Genomic DNA, 24,582 nt, shown 5'->3' on the forward strand with positions numbered 1-24,582 from the left:
GAGGAGTGCGCCGGGCCTATGAGGCAGCGGCGTAGGGGTGGTGGGAGCGGGAGAGCGCTGGGGCTGGAGGGACAGGTCAGCGCCGAGGCGAGAGCGCGGGGGCGGGCCCGGGGCGGGGCTAGCGGGGGCGGGGCCTCCCGGGAGCACACCTTTTAGGGCTGCGGGCTGGGGCCTGCGGTTTGGGAAGTCCAACCCGAGCGAGAGGACTCGTGGCTGTTTGGAGGCTGTGCGGTGAGTGCTGCCATCCGCCCTTCCCGCAGCGGCCCCGTCAACCCTGGGCCCGCTCTCTTCATCCTCCCAAGCCCTGCGCCCGCCCCGGCACCCTGCCCGGGCCTGCAGCTGTTCCGGGGAGGAGGACGTGGGCACGGTCCTTGCGGCGGATCCTTTGTTATCGCACCAAGACGGGTGCGAGAACGTGCACTGAAGCCTGCTTAGCTTAGAGACCCAAGGCGGGTGGGGGACACCAGGGGATGTGGAGGCCGGGGAACGGAGATCTGGCTGGAGATGCGGAGCCCGGAGGACTGGAGGATCGAGAGGCCGGTCCGGGAGCGTCGAGGCCGGATTGCAGGAGAGTCTGGACCCGGGGGTGGGAATAGGGGGTTGGAGCCGGAGCCGAAGGCAGCGGGGTGCTTGGGAAGTGAGAGTGGCCGGGACCTTGGGCTGACGTTTGGATCGGGAAGAGTGGAGCGGATGATCGGCGCCAAAAAACGGTGCCCCGAGAGGGCTGGAGGCGAGCCTGGTGCTGCTGAGAGGCGCGGACTGATGCTCCTATTACTGGAAGAGGGTTTAGTCTCTGCTGCTTTCTCTGTCTCGGGCCTAGATTTTTTCGGATTGACTGTGTGGCTCAATTTTCCAGAGAAGTAAATTTCAAGCGTTGAATTCTATTTCCTTTTCAGACCTGCAGGCTTCCTTAAATCCTTGCAGTTCTTCCCTGTGATTTAGTATCTGTAGCCAAAGTCACCTAGGAGCCGCTTTGAGATACCCTCAGGGCATGTTGAAAAGCGTGCCTTTCTCACACTTTGTCACTCTTGATTTCAGTGGGTCTGTTCTCAAGCCATGCAGAAGCTGCCTATGTCCCTGTACTCAGTAAGTGGCATCCAAGCCCAAAACCAGCCTTCTCAGCTACCTCTCCCTGTTCCTTCCCCAGTTAGCCATCAAGCCACCTGGACCTCCTAAATACCCATGAGCTCTGTCCACTTCTCTCCATTTTTGAGAACCACCCTAGGCTCTCACCTAGCTACAGCAGTCCTCATTGGCCTCCATACTTCCAGACCCGTCCCCCTGCCCTCCATTCCATTCTTCACAGCACAAGCTGAGTCATCTTTATAAAATAGAATTCTAGAAGGCTGTTTCTTTGCCCATAGGACAAACCCAATCCCTTAACAAGGCTAACAAAGCCAAGCATAGGTTGGCGCCTTGGTCCGCTCCCCATCTTATCTTTCGTTATACCACCATTTCACTTACTGAACAGCCAGGCTGATCATCATACCTGTTCTCTGCCTGGAACACTCTGCATTCCCTCTCTCCCTTCATTACATCACATTTGCTTGAGGAACTCCGACTTAGGTTTCTGTTCTCATTAAGTACTTCAAGGTTAAGTTTTCTATGATGAGTTCCTTTTGCATCCTGCATTCCATAAAAAGCAAATGGCATATCCTTTGCAGTTGCTTGTTTACTTCCCTACTATCTTCCCTACTAGTCTGTAAGCAAATTCCATGAGGGACTATGTTTATCTTGTTACCTTGTTGTTCCTTATTGTTTTTCCCCGTATATCGGGCCTGGCACAAGTAATGGCCATACTATAGCATTATGCTTTTTAATAATTATGCCCTATCTGAAAAAATAAACCTATTTTAGGTTTACTTAGCAAATTATAATTAAAAGATATGAATTAGAAAGAAATGGCAGAAGTGAAATATGGAGTTGCTGTGACAATATGAATATGCAGGATGTAACAGGTGCTAAGCCAAGTGGTCAGACCAGCCTGCATCACAATGTGCTCAGCCGCTTTGTGTTGGAGTTAGATGATCTCCAAGAATGAAATGTAAAGCTTAAGTCCTCCCTGTCACAACCTGATGTTGGAGCTTTGGTTTTGCCTTGCTCTTTTGCAAAAGAAGGCTTTGAAAGTTAGAATGTGTTTTAATGAACGAACAATTTATTGGAGTGTGGCAATAAAACCTGTTCACAGTAAAACAACAACAACAACAACAACATTGTACCTAATTAAATCAGATTTGCTTTTGCTCTCTTTAAAAAAGGCCTTACTTCCTGCCATTTTAAGAGACTGACATGTTATCTGATACAGGCAATTACAATGTTTCTTTACTGTTTTGCTTTCAAACCCAATTTAACACAATCTACTCCTTCATCCCCCTTCAGTGCTAAAAAGCAGTCTATTTTCATGTATGGCTTTAAAACAATTTTGGTGCCTACTATTACATCTTTAAACTCTGCCTCAAATATGGGAAGCACTGGTGTTTGGGTCCCGAAGAAGAGGTGGGAATTTTTAGACTGTTAGATAATGTTTTGTACAGATGTAACATATATAATGGAGGGGAACAGGTACTTTGTTGCCAGACCACTCAAGGCCAAGTCCCAAGGGTGCCACTTACCAGCTCATTCATAAATTAAGCATAAATCATACACACACCTCATAGGGTTGTTGTGAGGATAAAATGAGATGTCTGTTGACTATGCTTTGTAACTATATGATGTTATTTCTCTGCCTATTTCATTCTTGCCTGCAAATTGCTTATAGAGCTTTTTGAATTAGGGTAGAGTAAGATAAAATTCTCTGATCCCTACTGACCACTGTGTGGCGTCTGCCTTGTGGAGCCACTTTAGAATAAGGGAGTACAGGTGTGAGTCCCACACAGGGATAGGATCCACGGCTCTAACCATCACTCCGGACACTCAGGTTTACTGCAGTAGTCTGCACACAGTTCAGTAAATTATTACAGCGCAAATGACAAATGAATAAATACTGACTCAGACTTTTCCCAGTTTCAAACCTTCTCTGGCAGGCGGAATTTCTTTAATCAGGTGGTTGTAAACCAGAATCTCCTTCTACAGACGAGTGGTCCTGAGTGGGAGGGAGGAGGCCCTGTAGGTTATCTGTAGTTTTTATAAATGGCATCCAAGATCCTTCATTCTACATTTATTTTATACAAAATATGGCTTTGGACAGTGGGGAACAATTTCAGCCTGTCTTCCTGGTCCTGGGGCCCTTCCAGAGAAAAGGAAAGAATGGTTTGATCTGTTTGTATGGCACCACTGAACTTCATTCAGTTTACTCTGTATTTCATTTTACTTGCTGCTCAGTGTGTTTTCACCTTAATTACAAAGTAAATATTAAGAGATTGACTACCAGGTCCAACGATATTGGTCCAATCACCAATATCCAATTTGGTGATTCTTCTAATTCCCCGGAGAAATTCAGAGACCAGATGGGAAAGAATTTCAATAAAACCTCTAGTACATTACAGCTGAAACCTGTTCTTATCCAAACTATTGTGAAAAGTCTGTTCTTTCTGTTTCACTTGCTGAATCTAGATATGTGACTGCTCTTAAGATTTTGTCCTCTCTAATAGGTCATAAATACAATCCTGATGTTTTTCAAGCTCTTTGGCAAAAGTATAGCCTTCCCAGAAGTCATGATGGAAAGGCTTCACCTTTACTTTACAGGCATATAGAAAATGTCTTAATAACATAAAACCAGATATTTTGCTTTTAGAAGTAGATTACCCAGTGGCATCAAAAAAACCGTAAGTGTCATTCCTATTTTGTTCATTAATTAGAGTAAGTGCACTTTATACTATTTCAGTGTCTCTGCTGTCAGTTTCTGTCATGTTATTTATGCTCTCTGTCTCATCTTAATTAGAGCTTCTAGGTTATGGATTTTAGTTTCCTTTATTGAAAGTAGAGGGTATTACCCCTCCTATAAGGTAGTAAGTCATGTTGAGGAGTGGAACTCTGCCCTCGCAAGGCAGACAGATCCTGGTTTGAGTGCTGGCTCTGAGCCTCAGTCAGCTGAACTGTAAAATGGGGATCATTATGTCTCAGACCATCACTGGAAGGACTAGCCAAAAACACATAAGTAAATAATAAATGCACACCTAAGTAAGTAAAAGTACCTTTTGGCTCAGAGTCTAGCCCAGACGAGATAGCATCGAGAGGAACTATTGTTACGGGACACTTGTACACAACCCTCAAATCACATAAGACATTTTGATTCTTTGGCCTTTTCTTTGGCTATGTGCTCTGGTAAATCTTTACTCATAATTTTTTTTTTTTTTAGATAGATTCATGGAGAATCATGATTCATAAGTGAGCAGTATTCATTCTGATGTCACATTTGGAGATTTCAAACCCTTTTGAGACCAGGCTTTATCCTTTACCTCAGTTTCCTATTAGGACAGGCCCTAGGAACAGCCTACTGCTGGGGGACAGGTTAGTGGAGTAGGAATCTGGCAAACTGTTGATACTAATTTAATATCTTATTTTGAAATCTCTACCATAGGCATGCTTTTAAACTATTCATTTTTAATAACAGGGTTTTGTGGGCTTTTTAATTTTTAACACTTCATAACTTCATATAGAAATTTCAGTTTTAGAAATTAATTTTCATTCTGCTGCCTTCACTGTAGATCATCTATTCTGCTTTACTGGATTATTGCAATATACAATGGTCCCTTTAGTTGGCTAACTAGAATATAAATAGGAAAACGTTACAACTTTTCACTTGTTTAGGAAAACAGCATGAAATGTTTAAATATCTATTTTAGAGTGACAGTACATTTATACTGACAACCTTCTTTTAGTTTTTGAAGATTTGTGTAGAGCAGCTTTACTGGCAAGTGTTAAAAGGGGTCTAGGAACTAGAGAAGTGAGTCTAAGACCCAAGTTCAAATTGCCATCTAATGCCAATTGGTCTATTAAAATTTCTCCAGGATCTAATACATGTTCAGAAATGTACTTTATAATCAGCAGCATCCTGAATTGATGGAAAGAATTATATATATCAATACAGTAAGAAACAATTAGTGTTAAGTTCATTGCTCTGCTAGGATATATTTTTTTAAACCCTTTTGGTATGTTTTCCCATTTATGTTTTGTCAAATGAAAATGTTCTAAGACATAAACTCCTGTTATCTCTTAGAGCGTTAAATATTTCCCTTGAGGGATTTTTTTTTTATTCTTCTAAGATGAGATCACCATCCCCAGAATAATTTGTATTCAGCCCGGCATTAGCTAATGGAGGTGAGGTAATGCTAAGTGTGACACGTTAGTAAGTTGCAAGAACCAAAGCTCTTCTCCCAAGAGTGTGAATGTGGTGTTTTCATGTGGAAAAAGCAGATGGTGACAAGGAGAGAGCAAATGTGCACATGTCTGATGCAATGAGGATTTTATTTACCATTCTATAAGTTTGTGATAGTGTATGAAGGTCAATTGATACTGTTGCAATATATATGGTTCAGATACTGATAAAGAAAGCAATGAAACACGTTATAGTATGTGTTCCTGAGAAATCCTTATCAAATAGTATAAGACACTGTTTTAAATCCCATTCCAAAGAACTCCCATTTTTTCCTTCCAGCCACCAACTACCTTACTGAAACAAAATCGTCCATCTCATGCCTAATATCAGATATCATTAAATTACAATCACTTTTGGGCGCCTGGGTGGCTCAGTTGTTGAGCAACTGCCTTCGGCTCAGGTCATGGTCCCAGGGTCCTGGGATCGAGTCCCATATCGGGCTCTCTGCTCCACGGGAGGCCTGCTTCTCCCTCTCCCACTCCCCCCTGCTTGTGTTCCCTCTCTCACTGTGTCTCTCTCTGTCAAATAAATAAATAAAATCTTTAAAAAAAAAAAAAAAGAAAAATTACAATCACTTTTATTAGGCTTGATCTATATGAAAACTTTCTTAACTATTAAAAATGATTTGGTTAAAGTTCAATAAATACATGAAAAGGAAGTGACTACTTAAAAGTCAGCTATTATTTAGATGAAATCTTAACATTGATATGAGCCAAGAAGTCAAATATTTTAAAATTCTGGAAAGCAGATCACTATTTAAATTTAAACTTTCTTTTTTTTTTATTCAATTAGCCAACATATAGTACATCATTAGTTTTTAATTACCTTTCATTTGAGTGACCTTACTTAAGATAGGAGAGATGCATTTTTAATTACCTTTCATTTGAGAGTACATCATTAGTTTTTGATGTAGTGTTCAACGATTCATTAGTTGCGTATAACACCCAGTACTCATCACAAAAAAAAAAAAAAAAATTAAACCATCTATAAGGATAAAATAGTTTCATCCCATAGCTTTATTGTTGGCAAGAGATAAAAGGTTGTTAGAAGTTAGTATTTCAGTCTAAGAATCATGACACTGTTTGCAGAAGTGTTTGACAAGAGATCTTAAAGGCCTCAGTCATGTGGGAACCCATCAGGGGGTCCTCAACACCCTACATTTGGAAAACCCATTCACAGGGCCAATTTGAGGCAAACACGGGCCAGAAAGGACACTGGTGGGAGCTCCAGGTTCAGCTTTAGAAATTTCTATTTTTATTAAGTCTTCTTTCCCACTCTGTTTTCACTCCAGATTCACTACAGGCTGGCCATAAAGTCTTGAAACATAGATAATATTATTTTCTTATGGATTGTAATATAATAACAGTAAATCACTTATTATGTATTTGCCTATGGTTTGAGAATTGTTAGCCACTCTATTCTCTCAATTCATCAAATTAACCACAGCTTTGTTTTTCAACCACAGATGGATAATTATTTTGCATTTTAGTCTGCCCAGTTAGAATTGACATGCATGGGGCAATTTGGTCTCTCTATTTATGGTTCAAGAACGTTTGAGGTTTCTTGTACCTGATCTATGTTTGTTGTATGTGTGAAACAAAAGAGAAAGAAAAAGAGGGAGACTAGGACATGGTACAGAGCAGCCAAGGAAAGATTGCTACTTTCATAGTAGTAGCGGTCTCCTGTTTTTATCACTCTTGAAACAGGGCTGAGAGTTGAAATTGACCACACAGTCCTGGTTGATGCAATCTATCCTTGCTGATAGATATTATTTTATAAGATAATCTTTGTTACTATTTTCTAAATTTAAAAACAATACAGATGTTGTAGAAAATATAGGGAAATATCAAGGAGTAAATAAGTTGCCAGTAATCCATCACCCAGAGACAGCCACTGTTAAAAGATAGGTTAATATGTAAAGATGCTGGATAATTACTTTGGATCTTTTTCTTGTGTTTAATTGAGATTATATTATTTTATACAACTTTATAACCTATTTTTACTTAGCCTTATAAGCATTTCATATATAGTTGATAAGTTCTTTTAAAAAGTTTTATAGCTGTATTAACCAATGTATGGATATACCACAACTTAACTATTCTCAATTCTCCATATTCTCCTCTCCCCTCCTTCCCTTTTCCTCCTCTCTCCCAACCCCTGGGGCTATTTTTTAGGCTGCATTCTTAGAAGTGTAATTTTACCGGATCAAACTTCTAAGCTCTTACTGAGGGATAGGAGGACATATCAAGAGATATCATTTTCAAGAGATAATACCAATTTATGCCCCTTCCAGTAGTGTATGAGAATGCCTATCTCCCACACTTCTGCTAGCATTGTGTGTGATTGGTTTTTGGTATTACTTGGTTACAATACATGGGTAAATACCCACGAAAGTACACCTCAGACGTTTTGGGATTCATGTCTCATAGTTTATCTTCTAAATATAGAGAAAATAGGAACAATCTTATAAGAAGTACCTCATCCTCCTTCCATCACATTCACCCTCCTTCACCTGTTGTGCCCCAATAGTTTGCCCTCCTTCTCCTTATGGGGGGACGAACCCGCACTTGTTCTTAGCTGAGACCGATGCTTTTCCATATGTGAGCTAGATTCGCAAACTTTCTCTCCTCTTGCCTTATTAATTTCTCACTTTCCATAGATCGTTCTCATCAGCATGAAAGCAAGCCTTCTATGGCCCATCTTTAAAACCAAACAAAGCAAGAAATCTCTACCTCTCGTCCCCCTCCAGTTCCTATTCTATTTCTCCTTTCCCCTTCCCTGCAAAACTGCTTGCTCACTTGTATTATCTTTACTCATTTTTGTTCTCCCATTTTCTCCCCAACCCACTGCAGCAACATTGATCCTTTTAAACTATAATGTTTGAAAAGTCTAACACTTGGCTGTTGTGTAAATGTAGAATAAATGTGTCAGATATTTTATTTAATTAATAATAGAACCAGTAAGATATTAAGACCAGTTCAAAGGAGAATTTGAAGAACAAACATAGATGGTTGGGTATAAGGATATGAATTTGCTAATAGAAGTGGAACTGGTTAATATCCTACGGGGCAGTGAAAGGTAATTTGGAAGGGTCATTTTTCTATAGGTCGAAAATCAATTGCATCATTAAAAGACAAAATTCATTTTTGTTGCTATAGGCAAGAATCAGTAGCATGGCTATCCATTTTCTATGACTTAATTTCCTACAGAGTTGTAAAATAACCTAGTCATTACAAGGTCAGATAAAGGGTTAGTATCCAAAATTCATAAAGAGTTTATCAAACTGAATACCCAAAAACCAAATAATCCAGTAAAGAAATGGACAGAAGACACGAATAGACCTTCAGATGGCTAACAGACACATGAAAAGACATGTGTCTCAACATCAGTCATCAGGGAGATACAAATCAAAACCAAGATAGAGACCACCTCACACCTGTAGAATGGCTAAAATTACAACTCAAGAAACAACAGGTGTTGGCAAGGATGTGGAGAAAGGGGAACCCTCTTACACCGTTGGTGGTAATGCAAACTAGTGCAGCCACTCAAAAACAGTATGGAGATTCCTCAAAAGTTAAAAATAGAACTACCCTATGACCCAGCAATTGCACTACTAAGTATTTACCCCAAAGATACAAAAATATTGATTCAACAGGGCTCCTGCACCCTGATGTTTATAGCAGCATTATCAACAATAGCCAAATTATGGAAAGAGCTCAAATGTCCATCGACTGATGAATGGATAAAGAAGATATGCCATATATATATATATATATATATATATATATATATATATATATAATGGAATAGTAACCATTAAAAAGAATGAAATCTTGCCATTTGCAATGACATGGATGGAGCTGGAGTGTATTATGCTAAGCGAAATAAGTCAGAAAGACAAATGCCATATGATTCCACTCATATGTGGAATTTAAGAAACAAAACATGGAGGAAGGGGGGGAAAAAAGAGAGAGAAAGGCAAACCATAAGAGACTCTTAGCTATAGAGAACAGAAGGGTTGCTGATGGGGAGGTGTGTGGGGGATGGGCTAAATGGGTATGGGTATTAAGGAGGGCACTTGTGATGAGCAGTGGGTGTTGTATGTAAGTGATCGATCACTGACTTCTACTCCTGGTACCAATATTACACTATATGTTAACTAACTAGAATTTAAATAAAAACTTAAAAAAAAAAGACTCTATAAAGTCAACTAATCCTCAAGATTCCTCTAGACCACGCCCAGCACCATGCTGAAATGACATACAATAATTTCTTTTGCCCATTTTGCCCATTTCCAGGTGTTGGACAGTTTTTCCTGATAATCCCCACTATACCCATGACCTTCTTTTACAAAGCCAGTGGTCTGTCCTTAACTGACTTGACCTCTTAGCAATATTTAAAGCATGGAACACTCTTTGAAAGACTTCTGCATGCTTTGGTATACCACATTCATCTGACCCACCCCTACCAACCCCCCCCGCAACCCGTTTCAGTCACCTCTCTCAGTCTCGTGCTGGCCTGTAAATACCAGAGTGCCCCGTGTATCTCTAGCGCTGATCTCTCCCTGAGTTCCAGACTCTTAACTACCTATTTCCAATTATCAACTCTAATCTAAGCCACCATCATCTCTTTCCAGAACTATTCTATAAGGCTTTCCATTGTCCTGTGTGCTTCTACTCCAATCTTCCACAGTTGATTCTTCACTCCGCAGCCAGAGTGATCTTTTTAAAGCATGCCGTCCCCCTCTGCTTAAAACACACCAATGGTTTCTCCTTGCAACCAGAATAAAACCAAAGCTGCTCTCAGCTCCTGAGGGCCCTATGTGATCTCAACTTCCCTACTTCATCTCTCTTTATGCCTTCCTTTCTTTTACCATGCACTAGTCAAAGTAGTCTTCTTTCTGTACCGTGAATACACCAAACTTTTTCAGGGACTTTGTACTTGTTGGTCCTTCCCGGCAAAGATAGCCTCTATGTCATTTAGATCTCGATGTAAACATCACCTGAGAGATGTCTTTCCCAACCACCTTAGCTAAAGTAGCTCATACTCCCAGTCTCCCCATTACTTTACTCTGTTTTCTTCTCTTCATAGTCCCAATTAGTGTCAGAAATCTTACTATCAATTTGTGATTATTCTTCCTTTCTAGGATGAAAGTTTGAGGGTCAGAACTTTGTCTTGTCTTCCACTCTGTCTTGGTGTCTACACTGGTATCTGGTACAAAGCATGTGCTCACTAAGTATTTGCTTACTGACTAAAAGATGGTTCATCCCAGTTGTATTCACCATCCTCCCTTGGTTTTCTAGAAAGCCTATAGGAAACAAGATGGTAGAAAAGCAAAGAGTCTTTGTTAGAAAAGCAAAACAAAGACTGGCTTTGAGAGAAAGTAAAACACTGCTCTCCTCTGTGGTTGAATTGAAATGGTGACGCTTCCCTTCCTCCATATTCTTGTCTCCATCTTTTCCCACCATAGGCTTGCACGCTATTCAGGGAGAAGGCAGGAAAGAACTTAGTTTTGGAGAACAAAAGAGGTCTCCTTAGCTTTGGGCTTGGAAGAGGGTGGGCTTTGGTAAGGATTTTCAGTTTGGGAGAAGATGAAAAAGTAAGTTTAGAGATGGATGGTGGTGATAGTTATGCACCAATGTAACTATACTTAATGTCACTGAGTTGTACGCTTAAAATAGTTAAGACAGTAGATTTATGTATGTTTTATTACAATTTTTTAAATTTAAAATTGGGGAGGAAGGCTAGGACTTTTTATAAAGGCTTTTGTGATTGGGTGAGTCCTGTTGATGGGCTTGTATATTCTTTTACGATTTCTGATCTTAGCATACGAGTCAGGTTAAAGTTGTCTTTCGATTCAAATTTTTGAGATCGCCAGGGCTTCTAGAGGCTGGAGAAAGTCAAGAATTTTGGGCCTTGTTTTTCTCTTTTTATTTAGGGAGGCAGATTGCCATGGGAAGTACCTTTACTTCTGGAAGGCCAGAGAAGACATGCGAGAACTCCAGAAGACAAGTAGTAAGGAACTGGCTTCTTCAGAGGCAGCAGAGCAGAGTGGGAAGGAGAGGGCCTGAGTCACTTAGCTCTGTGACTGTGGACAAAGTCATTTAATCACAAGAAGTAGGGTTTCCTGACTTTCAGGAGTGTTGGGAAGAGAAAAGATAAGATGCCCAGCTAAATGCCTGCTGTATAATAAGTGCCCCATAGAGTGGTAGCTCCTCCAGTTGTAAGGACTGGCTCACCATGTCACATCCACTGGAATTGTCTGATGGAAGAACGAAAGCAGAAACTTTAGTTCTCACTTCCAGGTGTCCCTGGCCATTCCACGACCCTAGATGAGAAGTTGGAATTCTCAAGCCCAGTTTCAGAGTAAAGATTATATGGAGGTTTGGAACTTCCTGGTGCTGGATCTCTTGAGAATCTAAAGCATTATAGCATAGTATTGTGTGAGGTGTACGATTGTGATGGGAAGTTTCTGGGTTTTGTTTTGACTATGCTGAGTTGGAAGGCTGAGTTCTTAGCAATGAATGACCTGATCTGTTGCAAGAGAAACAAGTTGCAATCTGTGTCTTGATCTGGTTGGGAGTGAATAAATGTAAAAATTTATCAAGCTGCATGCTTCTTACCTGTACACTATATGAACTTCCAAGCTCACTTAAAAAAGAGAGAGAGAGAAAGAAATGGACTACATTACACATACTTTTGGAAAGGATTATTGCTCCTAGGTTTGACTCACCAAAACCTTTAACAAGAGAGGTGAAGCTGGGCGAGGAGTGGTAATGCCAATTGAAAATGTCATATAAAGCATTAATTTAGAGAAATAATCATTGGAATAATTAATATAATGCGTGGTCTCCTAATGACAGATTAACTTCTGTCTTCTTTATATTCCAGTTAGAAGTATCCATGGAGAACACTGAACACTCAGTGGATGCAAAATCCATTAAAAATTCAGAAACGTGAGTATTTCTAACGCTATCCTTTATAATCAGGGAAAGATGTGTATGTAATACAGCAAACTTTGAGGAACAGTGAAGCAGAAAGGGCTTTCAAACCAGAGAGAACCAGCTGACTTCTTACCTCAACAGCTGCGTGGCTTTTGCACATGTTAACTTATCCTCCCCGAATCTTGTCTTTAAAATCAAACTTTCACGAAACTGTGGGGAGGATGGAGGGAAAGATGAGGTATAGTGCCCGACCCACAGTCAGAATCTCCGACCTGGAAGCAGAAGGACGCTACAAAAGAGGCAGAACTCGCAAGTCTGGGTGCTTCTGTGCCTTCCTAAATCCGTCTGCAGGATGAGAGCTTTTGTGTTTGCAGGAGATTTTTGGCTTTCTGTCTATTTCTGAGTTGTTGTTGTTGTTGTTGTTTCTTAAGATTTTATTTATTTATTTGCCAGAGAGAGAGAGCACAAGCAGGGGGAGCAGCAGGCTCCCCGCTAAGCAAGGAGCCTGATGTGGGACTCGACCCCAGAACCCTGGGATCATGACCTGAGCCGAAGGCAGACGCTTAACCAACTGAGCCACCCAGGCGCCCCTATTTATGAGTTTTAAGGCTAAAATGAAATGCCAATTCTGAGTCTGGGGAAGAATTGACTGATTTTAGATGATCTTGTACCCTTTGTTTTTCCGTCTTCCTCTTTGCAGTACTTTGCTTAATAATGCTTCCCCTAACCAGATGATGGAGAAAGGAAAAAGATAAAATGCAAACACCCTTCGTGTAATTCATGTCATTATCCACTTGGGATCTCTTGTGGAGCTTTTAATTCTAGAAAGTTTCTTCTGAGACCCAGTATTATTATTTTGGACAAAAATAATAGTAATTATTTAGTGATCTTAGTACTAAACAAAAGTATTACAGAACGATTAACAGGTTACCGATAAAGGTTTAGCAGTGTCTGTTTAGGTAAGGAGATTTATTAGAAACTAAACTTTTGAAATACAATCTCTTTTAAGAAAGTTTGGGGTCTTTTTTTTTTAAACCTTTTAAGTGATTTATAAATTTTCCTACCTTTTCATATCATACAGAATATAATTTAATAGCAAATTACATGGGAGCCCAAAACAGATTTAGGTCTGTTTTTATCCAATGATAAGTTATCTTCGCGTCCCTCGGCTTTTTGAGTCTCTGCCCTGCATCAGGCGTTTAGCTATCCTATTGCTATCTGTGATCTATATGATCTTCAACAAGTCACTGAGTATTAATACTTTCTGAGTATTAATTTTCTCACCCATAAAACGTGGGGATCTTCACCTTAGTTAATATAATTGTTTCTGACCTTGACTGCTTTAATTTACTATTTTAATTTTTTTCCAAAAATGTTTTTAGAATTGTATGTAATGTGAAATACACTCAGGTTAAATGCGTGAGGACGTGGACTTTATGTTTGGATGTTTGGCTGTTCCTGATCTCTGGCCTAGATCGGGGATCAGGCTTGCAGTCTATTTTGGTCAAGTTTTATTGGAACACAGTCACACACATTCCTTTACATGTTGTCTTGGGCGACTTTCACCAGCAGAATGGAGTAGCTGCTTCAACAGAGCCTCAAATACTTAATGTGTGGCTCTCTTGAAAAAAAGTTTTTTGACCCTGGTCTAGATAACAGAGGTTTTTGGATAAGTGACCTTCAGACAAGTATTTCCAATTCTTTACAACAGTGATTCCATGTATTAACTATTAATTTGTTCAGCTCGTAGTGTTTAAGGAACAATTTAGGAATTGTGAAAAATACTGTGCTTTGAGTCCTATCTGTATTTTGTTGGTTTCCTCTCATTTCCAGGGTAATTTTTAAGATCTTACTCTTACCTTGAGAGATAAATATCTCACAAGTTATAAGAAATTTAAGAATTTTAAACTATAAAATGTATTTGGTGAGATTTTGTAAAAATTTAGAGGAAAACGTAAAATGTAGAGAGCAAAAGCCTGAACTCTGAAGTCCGACAGGTATGACACAGTGTCTGCGTAACCCTCAGCACTGAGCCTCAGGGCACTCATTTCCAGATCTGTGAAATGGTTTCTCATGAAATTTAAATCAGGAAAGGCCTGTAGCACACAGCCTGACATTCATTCAACAAATGTGAACTGTTCTTATGTGTTACAAAAGTTGTATTAATGTAAACAGCAGCATCGGTCATTTCTGCCTTTGTAAACTGTTGTTTGATTTCCAAACAGAAAGATCTTACATGGAAGCAAATCAGTGGACTCTGGAATGTCCTTGGACAACAGTTATAAAATGGATTATCCTGAAATGGGTTTATGTATAATAATTAATAATAAGAACTTTCATAGAAGTACTGGTATGTATCCTAATGTAATTTTTAGTCCTCTTCAAATATTATACCATTTACGTTTGGTATAATATGAAAAATGGAACTGATGTTATTAGTTAGTAAACGATAACACAGAATAGCCACAGAGTAAAGATAGAGCAGGACCCTACACATCCTCCATCACAAACTCTTGATCTTCTGCCCATCATCAGAATTTCTCTCTCTTCCAACAGCTCCCTCCCATCTGTATGTTGGCTCTTCTGCCCCGACTTCTGTGTAACCCTTGCTTCTTTATCCTTCTGCTCCCTCTTTCATTCTAATAGAGGGATCACAACAAATAAGGAGTAGTATTTTTTTCTTTCCAAGAACTGTGCAAGGCACCTCATTGGTATTATCTCATTTAATTTTTACAACAACTCTGAAAAGTAACCACTATTGGATGCTGAAAGGTTAAAATTCTGACACAGAGTTCACACAGGTCATTTAGTAGCAGAGCTGGGACTTGGCCTTGGTGTGTCTGACCACCCCCCACCCCCCAGTCTGAGCTCTGAATCCTCCTGCACTGCTTCACTTCTTTGTATCTTCATTTGCTCTACTGACTTTTTCCTTTTCCCCCACAAAAATGACAGAACCCCATCTTAAAGAGACCTTTCTTTTACCCTGCTTCCTCTTAAGCTTTGATCTGATTTTTGTCTCCTCTAAGTTTTGAAAACATATGCTTTAAGCATGCCATCTTCACTTCTTTCCATCCCTCTTGAATCTGTTTTCTGTTTTCTACCTCTACCTCTACTGAAACTGCTCTCTTAGGTTCACCATGGCCTGATCACCAAATCTCCCTTCTCAGTCTCTATACTGGGTGTGACTTGAATCTACTAATATGGTTCAGACTTTTTTTTAGAGAATATAAACAATAAAGTCCCTTACAATCCCAAAAAGTTAATTAATATCTTGATGTGTTACTTGATTCTTTTTCCTGACAGTTTCTTTCAAAGCTTAATTTCATTCATAATATTTAAGCAATAATTTATTCTGCTTGTTCCACTTAATGTAATATAAGCATTTTTCATGTTGCTATATAATTTTCAGATCTTTGAATGATTACATAAGATTCCATTTGCTTAATTTGCATAATTTACCATATGAATGGACATTTGGGCTATTTCTCCATTATTTTTATATTGATGCTGTGATAATTCTTTGAATTGGCATATTGGTCACATTAGACTTAATTTTTAATTAAAGAAATTAGAAGCAGCAGATCCAACTTAGGAGGCCATCTACTGGGCTGGTGGTAAAAATGGCCAGAAGAATCCAGGTTGCACTGGAACAATAAGTAGAGCTTGGTGTTAGACTAGTTATAAGGAAAGATTAATTGGAAAAATTGGTGTCTGATTCTGAATGGGAGCCTTTGTATTGCTTTTGGCTGTAAGCTGAGGTGCCACCTTCAGCCATTAGATACTCTGCATCACGTTGCTAAGTTATCATGCCCACTTCCGGTAGAATTTTACATTGTGGGACCTATTCTTTAACAACCATAACAACAAAATACTTAACCCAGGAGTCTGGCTTTAGCATTCGAGTGAGCTCTTCTTCTGCTTTGAAATGTGAAGGTCAGGTCCTCACAGTGATCTCCTGACAGTCTCATGTTTTCTATTCTACTATTAAATGGCTCACAACCCCGGACTGGAATTCACTCACCTTGTCACATAGCTGCATGGTGTCCTCAGCCTCTCCAAAGTCAAAACTTTGATAGGCTTATTTTAATTTTATAAACATTACCTGTGGCCATAATAGAAATTTCAGAAACTACAGATTACCAAAAGAAAAAAACATTAAAATGACTCATAGTCACACTATTCAGAGATGCTCTATCAATGATATTTTGTAGGCACAGACATTGAGTCTTTTTTCCCATTCATACATGTTAATAATTTACTCAGTTCTAAGGTGTGTCCTCCCTAATGCTTTAGCCTTTTTAGATCTGAGTGTACTGTATAGTCAGTCTGTACGTTTATGTGGAGGGTACCGTAAAGGAGGGACAAAAGCCCAGGACCCCTGGGTACCAGCCTAACGCTAGCCTTATTACTTTCAACAAGTTCCTGAACTTCTCTGTGCTCGCCGTCCCACATCCGTACAAGTGAAGCTGGTCACAATCACTGTCTCACTGGTGTTTGGAAGGGTTGAAGAAACTACTCATAGCAGGATGCCTGGTGAACAGTATCAATGTGGTAGTCATTGATTTGGGGGGGGGGGGGCTTCTGAAAACATATTATTAAAGTAGTAACGGATCTGAAAATTGTTGGGAACTTAGAATCAAAAAAATACACTTCCTCTAAGTATGTGAGATGTGTGTATTGTTATATATACCATTTTTTTCTTAAGCAAAAGTAGGATCCTATTGTTTTATAGTTTTTTTTAATACAGTGACCATTTCCCATGGCAAAATTTTGCCTACAGAAATTTTTTTTTAAGATTTATTTATTTATTTGAGAGACAGAGAGAGTGAGCAGGGGGAGGGGCAGAAGGAGAGAGAATCCCAAGTAGACCCTGAGCTAAGCTTGGAGCCCAATGCAGGGCTCGATCGCACAACCCTGAGATCATGACCAGAGCCAACATCAAGAGTCAGACGCTCAACCAACTGAGCCACCCAGGCGCCCCATGTCTACAGAAATGTTAATGGCAACACAGTATTCCATTATGTAAATGAATCATAATTTATTTAACCAGACTTCTCTCATTAAGCATTTCAGTTGTGTTTTTCACTATCTAAGCAGCTGTGAAAGATATCTTTATGACCATAACACTGATACAGTTTATGTTATGAAGTGTCTTATATGCTAAGAAACTAAAGAGACTTTGTGTTACCATGATCAAAGTCATTGAATTTTCTTAGCAGTTGAAAAGAAGAATTTATTGTGGATTGTGTGACTTGCTGAATAGTTTATTTCAGAGCAGTTACTTTTTTTTTTATGCAATTATAAGTAATCTTTTCTGTTTTCAAGGAATGCTACCTCGATCTGGTACAGATGTAGATGCAGCAAACCTCCGGGAAACATTCACAAACTTGAAATATGAAGTCAGGAATAAAAATGATCTCACATGCGAAGAAATTTTGGAATTAATGGACAGTGGTAAGAAATAATTAAAAGAGTGACCTACTTTCATTGTCTTAATTTTATACTATGGTATAGCTGTAATTATAATAATAAAGCACCCATACTCTATATAATCCCATATTTTATATACATAAAATAAAAGTTATTCATGCCACCTCCCTAACGTGGCTTGAGGTATGTTGACTGCCCCAAATTGGGTTTCGATGATCTCTTAGTTCTGTCCTCAAGTTTCTTCATCTTCCTCCTGTACAGTTTAATGGGAGATTGATGGGTGAATGAAGTTGTATTGGTTTTTTGTATGTCTATTTTCCTTACTTGTAAACATTTTTCCAGTCTCTAAAGAAGATCATAGCAAAAGGAGCAGTTTTGTTTGCGTGCTTCTAAGCCATGGGGATGAAGGAATAATTTTTGGAACAAATGGACCCATTGACCTGAAAAAATTAACAGGTTTCTTCAGAGGGGATTATTGTCGAAGTCTGACTGGAAAACCCAAACTTTTCATTATTCAGGTAATCTATACCTAAACAGCTTGGTTACTGAGGATTAATCAGGGATTAATTTACTCATTTGTGGATTAGCCAATGGATTTATTTTTTTCCCCTGAAGCTACTCAACTACTGTAACTTTTTTATTCATTTAAGCTACCACTTACAAGATAGAGAATAAATGTTCCTTTTAGACTCGTATCAAAAAGATTCCTCATTTTAACACCCATTTTTACACAGCCTTTACATTTCTTAGAAGTAACAGTAATGTGTATACACACATACAGTTTTTTTTGTTTTTTGTTTTTTTTGTTGTTGTTTGCCCTTTTGTTTTGTTTTGTTTTTTTGTTTTTTTACACATACAGTTTTTAATAATTTTTTTTTTAAGTAATCTCCACACCCAGCGTGGAGCCCAACCCAGGGCTTGAACTCACGACCCTGAGGTCAAGACCTGAGCTGAGATCGAGAGTCGGACATGCAACCGACTGAGCCACCCAGGCACCTTTAAATGCTTATTTTCTAACCGCTAGGCCTGCCGAGGCACAGAACTGGACTGCGGTATTGAGACGGACAGTGGAACCGAGGACGACATGGCCTGTCAGAAAATACCAGTTGAAGCAGACTTCTTGTATGCCTATTCTACGGCCCCTGGTAAGACAGTTACCAATAACGAACGTTACCTGGAGATTCTAGACACAAAACAAGTGTTGCAAAGGCTGCCAAGATTTTGACATTCATGAACAGCTAACTGGTCTGTATTTTAGGTACCTTAACGACAGAGATGTGTCAGAAAGTTGTCTTTAGCAAAGTTTGGCTGGAAAATGTGCATTTATAAGAAAGTGGGAGGATGGGGTAACTGGGTGATGGGTATTAAGGAGGGCACATGTGAGGATGATCATTTGTCTGAGCGCATGGTTTCAGGTGTTAAACTGGGTGTTAAACATAACTAATGAATAGTTGAGCACTACATCAGAAACTAATGATGTATTATATGCTGTCCAACTGAACATATTAAAAAAAAATAAGAAAGCATACTTCCACAGTGTCCTTCATGAACTTAATGCCAGATAGGATACTATATTGCAATATAGAGTAATGAGTCGTAATTTTGTGAAATGGTACAATATGTGCTATATTGTCATATGCATGGTAATCGGCTAAGAGCTTCGTCCACTTCTTAGAATAGGAGAGAGGTATGTTTTCCAGGAATTCTTTGGAAGATAGGAAATAATAAAAATAAACCTGAATAGTGTGTGAGAAGGTAAAGTGGAACGAGGGAAAAGAAATAGGTTATTCCACGTTTTTGTGATTGTGTTATACCTATCCTCCTATAAATAAGTATTGATTGATCGTGCAATTTATTTATTATACAACTAACTCAGGGTGTCACAAAGTTTGGAAATAGAGGACAAATGTATTTTTAAAGAATGTTACATTTTTAAATACGCTCAACATGATTTCTTTTTAACCTCAAGACAGTTCCAGGTAAAGTACTTCCAAATTAGAAGCAATAGATCCAAGAGTTAATCTGAAAAATGTACAATGAATACATTGTGTTCCCTTTTTTGGAGTTTTTGAATACTCTGTCATGTCTTCATCATACTTTATTTGGATGCCTTGTAGACAAGTTTAGGACATGCAAATGTGTGTGCATACATAAGCAAGTGATTTCTTGGATGAATCAATAATGTGATGGCAACACCATGCTCCTTACAATGGTGCCTCTTTCACATTTGCTTCTGCATTTTTGCATGTTTCCCTCTTCCTCCCTGTGAAAAGGGAAACCCAGACAAGAAGGCTCCCTGTCATTCAGCGGGGAAGGTAGTCCACACTCTTTTTTCCTTGCCAAAAGCAGAGGTGTATGCACAAAACCACCCCCCACCCCCCGTACCAGCATCATCTCCCCTGAAACAAGAGGTGTTATTTCCTTTTTTATGGCTAGTAATGCTTGTGGAAGTTTGTGCTTGTTTTTACCTTTATAATTATGTAATAATCTATAAAATCAGATACTCATGGTACTTTGGTTGTTATTCTGCCCCGTAGGTTACTATTCCTGGCGAAATTCAAAGGACGGATCCTGGTTCATCCAGTCACTTTGTACGATGCTGAAACTCTATGCTTACAAGCTTGAATTTATGCACATTCTTACCCGGGTTAACCGAAAGGTAGCCACAGAATTTGAGTCCTTTTCTCTTGATTCTGCTTTTCATGGAAAGAAACAGATTCCGTGTATTGTTTCTATGCTCACAAAAGAACTGTATCTTTATCACTAAAGATGGATGGTTTTTTGGTTTTTTTTTTTTAAGTTCATATGCCAGGTGAGGAAATGGTTTAACCAATCCTATATTTTCCTCTCGTTTAAATCTAATCGAATACTTCACATGGTACTTTAGAAACTGCTACTTTCAAAGCAATAGAACTATGAGGCTACCTCACACTCAGAATCAGGTAGTCGAAATCGAATTTAATTAGGAATAAATAAAAATGGATAGTGGTACAATTGTTGTGAGAGGAAATGTTTCTAAATTAACTGCCCTGATAATTAGCAAGTTTTAGCAATGCTGTTACGAATTTTTGAGTAATCATGGAAGAAATTAAACATTGTAGTTATGAATTAATGATCTTGATATGCTCCTATATGAGAGTATGTACTCTGATTTTTGTCAAACTACAGACACGATGATGGGGAATAACGTATCCTAGAATGTGGAGCTCCACGGGCAGGGTCATGGTCTTAAAGACCTACCTTGATTTTTAGAATCAGGATTTGGAGATAAGTCAACTGTATTTTTTGATCATTTGTCTGAGCGCATGGTTTTGTGATGTTTGGCCCAAGCATGTCTTTGTTACAAAAAGTCATGTTTAGTATTGAAAAGGAAACTAAATATTTGACCAGAGGAAGTGTGAGCAAATCCCGTTGACTCTTGCGAGGCATTTAGCTAGATGCAGCGTTAATGGAGGGAGGCAGAGTTAGAACCTCATGGTGCTGAAACGCAGCTCATCCAGCAGCTTCCATATCCTGTCCTTTGTGCCTGAGCCAGTCTCTTGAGCTTCACATACCAGCAAAATATGTGAAGAGCTGTTATGTAAACATCTCAAACTGTCGATCACGCTGATAGCAGCGTGAATTGAAGAAATTCTGCAGGAACATCCTAAAATACAACTTACATAATAACCAGTGAAATGCCACGAAGAAACAGTAAATCAATCAGCTGGGCACTCCATCGCTAGAAGATGGTTTGAGCCTGAGCAGAGACACAGGTGGGCACAGCCTTTGTGATGAGGGCAGAGCCCTAGACCGGCTTTGGAAAAAGCACCCTAGCTAGTTTTTTCATACGGACTAGTGTGCTTGGAGGATGACACCCTCCCACCAACAAGGCAGGAATCTCCAAGAAAGCTAACCAAATCAGAAATTTCTGAGATGGAAATTTTCCAAAGATGCTAAGAGTCACAACAGAAACCATAGCACGTTTTATGGTACCATTTCTAAGCACGTTAAGTTATTTTCTGTTGAAGTTTATGGTCAAAGGTCCAAAAAATGGTGGTTATAACGATATACTGTTCACTGAAAAAAAGGCCCGTGGCACACAGGACCTTGGCAATCAGCAGTCTCACCCCTCCTCTGGCGCATGGGGAAGCAACCCCCACCAGGAAGGCCAGCCTGCAGGCCTCCTCACTCAGGCAGGCCCTGAGCCCTTACTGCATCCCGGGGCCTCACGGGTTTTGCAGTCTGACATTTCACAGGAGCTATCTTTTGCTCAAGGAAAGAAACTCACATTTATAAATGACCACTCTTTGTTTCACCTATGGAACTTTTTCTAAGTAAATGAGGCATGTAATGGTATCCTGAGATGTGTTCCTGTGTGACTGTTTTGTAAACTTTTGTTATGCATTTTTATTTCAAAATATAAATTTTAACTTAAAATTACCAACATGTTCAAGTTTTTGTTGTTCTTGTTTCTGATATCGTGCTACTAACTCTAGTTAAAAACGGTTTTAACCAAGAGCTGGGGCTTGATTTGGAAGGACCAAAGAGGATGCAGCAGGACCCTGTAATCAAATATTTTGAGATGATGGCAAATTACTAAATAGGATAAGTAGAGCTCTCTTCTTCCCAGGCCCTGTCATTGGGGCCCTGTTCCTAAGATGACCATGATGCCAGGAAGGATAGCAGGTCTGCAGTCACAGTCCCTAAATATGACCATGTTTTTGTTTGTTTCCTTGCTTTGCAGAATGGTAACAGAGTATAAAGAATATTGCTGAAGGACAACATTTTCCACCACATACATTTTCAATAGGGCTAATAGAAGGGGAAAAAGAACTCAGGGGACATACATGTCAAACCACTGATGCCCCTGGTGGCCACCTCCGGGGAAGCGTTCCCTTATTTTATGTACTTAGAAAAGGAATTTAACAAGTGCAAACGTGTAGTTTTAAATTCCTTCCAGTGTTTCTATAATGAACATGGAATACTTCTTAAGTCAGAAAACTAAATTAAATGATCCGAACTGGGAATAGGGGATTCCTGTTTCCAAGGAATAGAGGATGGCATGAATAACTTTTTTAAGGCTCTTTAAAGCTGTAACGGGTTGAGAAAACCAGCCCGTTCTAATCTCCCTACTATCTAAAGAAGTCTGAGATATTAAAAAGAAAAAACACCAGCAATTCAGTAGAAAAATGGACCAAGGGCATGAACACAGTTCACAGAAAAGGAAAAACCAAATGTCCCTAACACTCAGGTAAAGAGCTTAATCTCCATCATGATAAGAGAAAAAGCAAATTAAACTAAGGGATCATCTGTCCTCTATCAGATTGACAGAAGTCCTCAAGTTAGATATCATTCTGTGGGCAACACAAGGAAATATCTCCTCCCACTGGTTGGATTGCAAAATGGTATAATTCCCTGTGGAGGAGAATCTGGCAATACTTATCAAATTATATATTCTTTGAAGTAGCAATCATCATTTCTTGAAATTCAGACTACCCCTACATCTGTACATGTACAAAATTTTATGCACTCATCAAAACCTTGTTTTCATGGTTTAAAAAAAATGGCAGCCACCCATCTGTAGAGAAGGCAGGTTAAATACATTGTGATATGTCCACATAATGGAACATGATTTGCTGTAAAAAAGTGAGGAGGAGCCTGCTCAAATGATAGGTAAAGATCTCCCCTGTGTACGATTAAGTAGAAAAGGATGAAACAGAACACTATAGATAATATGCTGTATTTTGCATAAAAAGGGAGGAGGGAGATACGAATGTGCATTTGCATAAAGAAACACCAGGAGAATTAAAAAAAGAAGAATAAGAAGAAACTAATAAAAATGTAAATGGTGAATGGGGACAAGGATGGAAGTGAGATTTCACATTGTTCACTTTTCTAGATGACTTTGACTTTTTGGAACCATGTCAATGTATTACCTGTGTCGACTGAGAAAAGAAGCAGAACTGAATCAAACAAACACATTCATTTTGGGTCTCAGAATGGCAATTTGGGAGCACAGATTCAGGTGGCAACCCAAAATTTGACTCACTAGGGAACAGAAGTCAGGGTTTATTAAAGACAAAAGGGAATGCTTGTCTATGTTGTTTGCAAAGAATTCTGGTTGGTGTTGGCAACAGAAAACTAGTCCTGGCTAACCATAATGGCTTGCGAAGGCTATCACTGAGCAAAACTTCATTCCTATGCCGAATTGCAGGTGCTCCCGCAGAGGCCTGGGAATATTTGCTGTTTGGCCCAGTGCAAAAGTCCATGGTTCCACCCTGTGAGGAGTGTGCCTAAGGCCCACCTTAATGGCCTCCCAGCTCCATTTTAAAACCCATTGATGTAAATGACTCCTTTTTATTGTACCTTTCAAGCCTTCAAAAATGAAATTAAATCAAGGGGAGGTGAAAGGGGCACAAAACTCTCTCAATGATGAGAACACGGGTTGTACATGATGCGTACAGAGGGGAGGGGTGGAGAGGGTACCATACATTTCCAAAAGCCGTGTTATGTGATTTTCTTTAGCTTGTTAACTTTCTTCTTTGTGTCAATCTCTGTAGGTATTAATTGAGAAATCATAACATACTTAATATTAGAACTTGAGCCCAAGATAATTCTCAGAGTTTTGTTGTTGAAGGAACAAACTAGAGTATTAGTTTCTTGATTGATTTTTCTACTCATTCCATCCTTTTCCTTTACAATATGATTATAATTATCACATGGTAAGCAGGCCAACAAATATCCATGAAAGAATTTTCATGCCCAGAATCTCTACCTTTTACTACACTGATAATGAAAAGACCTAACAAGTACCACATGATTTCACTTGTCTGTGGAATTTAAGAAACAAAACAAAGGAACAGAGGGAGAAAAAAAAGACAAACCAAAAAACAGACTCTTAACTACAGA

The 24,582-nt window shown here is 39.3% G+C and overlaps 2 protein-coding genes across 6 annotated transcripts in view; one reads left to right on the top strand and one right to left on the bottom strand.

The window, feature by feature from the left end:
- PRIMPOL (primase and DNA directed polymerase) overlaps positions 1-24,582 on the bottom strand; it is a 116,786-nt gene that overhangs the window by 52,589 nt on the left and 39,615 nt on the right. The window lies entirely within an intron of this gene.
- CASP3 (caspase 3) lies at positions 135-24,545 on the top strand. 5 transcript variants are annotated; one of them, XM_032413660.1, is made up of 7 exons: positions 135-231; positions 12,209-12,273; positions 14,487-14,611; positions 17,587-17,715; positions 18,034-18,209; positions 18,716-18,836; positions 20,229-20,685. In XM_032413660.1, the coding sequence occupies exons 2-7, from the start codon at positions 12,221-12,223 to the stop codon at positions 20,456-20,458; spliced, it is 834 nt and encodes a 277-aa protein (XP_032269551.1). In that variant the 5' UTR covers positions 135-231; positions 12,209-12,220; the 3' UTR covers positions 20,459-20,685. The 5 variants fall into 5 exon arrangements, with proteins under 5 accessions (XP_032269551.1, XP_032269552.1, XP_032269554.1 ...); XM_032413661.1 differs by having other exon boundaries at positions 12,213-12,273; XM_032413663.1 differs by lacking the exon at positions 14,487-14,611 and having other exon boundaries at positions 20,229-24,545.

This window comes from Phoca vitulina, unplaced genomic scaffold (assembly GCF_004348235.1).
Source record: "Phoca vitulina isolate PV1807 unplaced genomic scaffold, GSC_HSeal_1.0 scaffold15, whole genome shotgun sequence".
NCBI classification, from domain to species: Eukaryota; Metazoa; Chordata; class Mammalia; order Carnivora; family Phocidae; genus Phoca; species Phoca vitulina.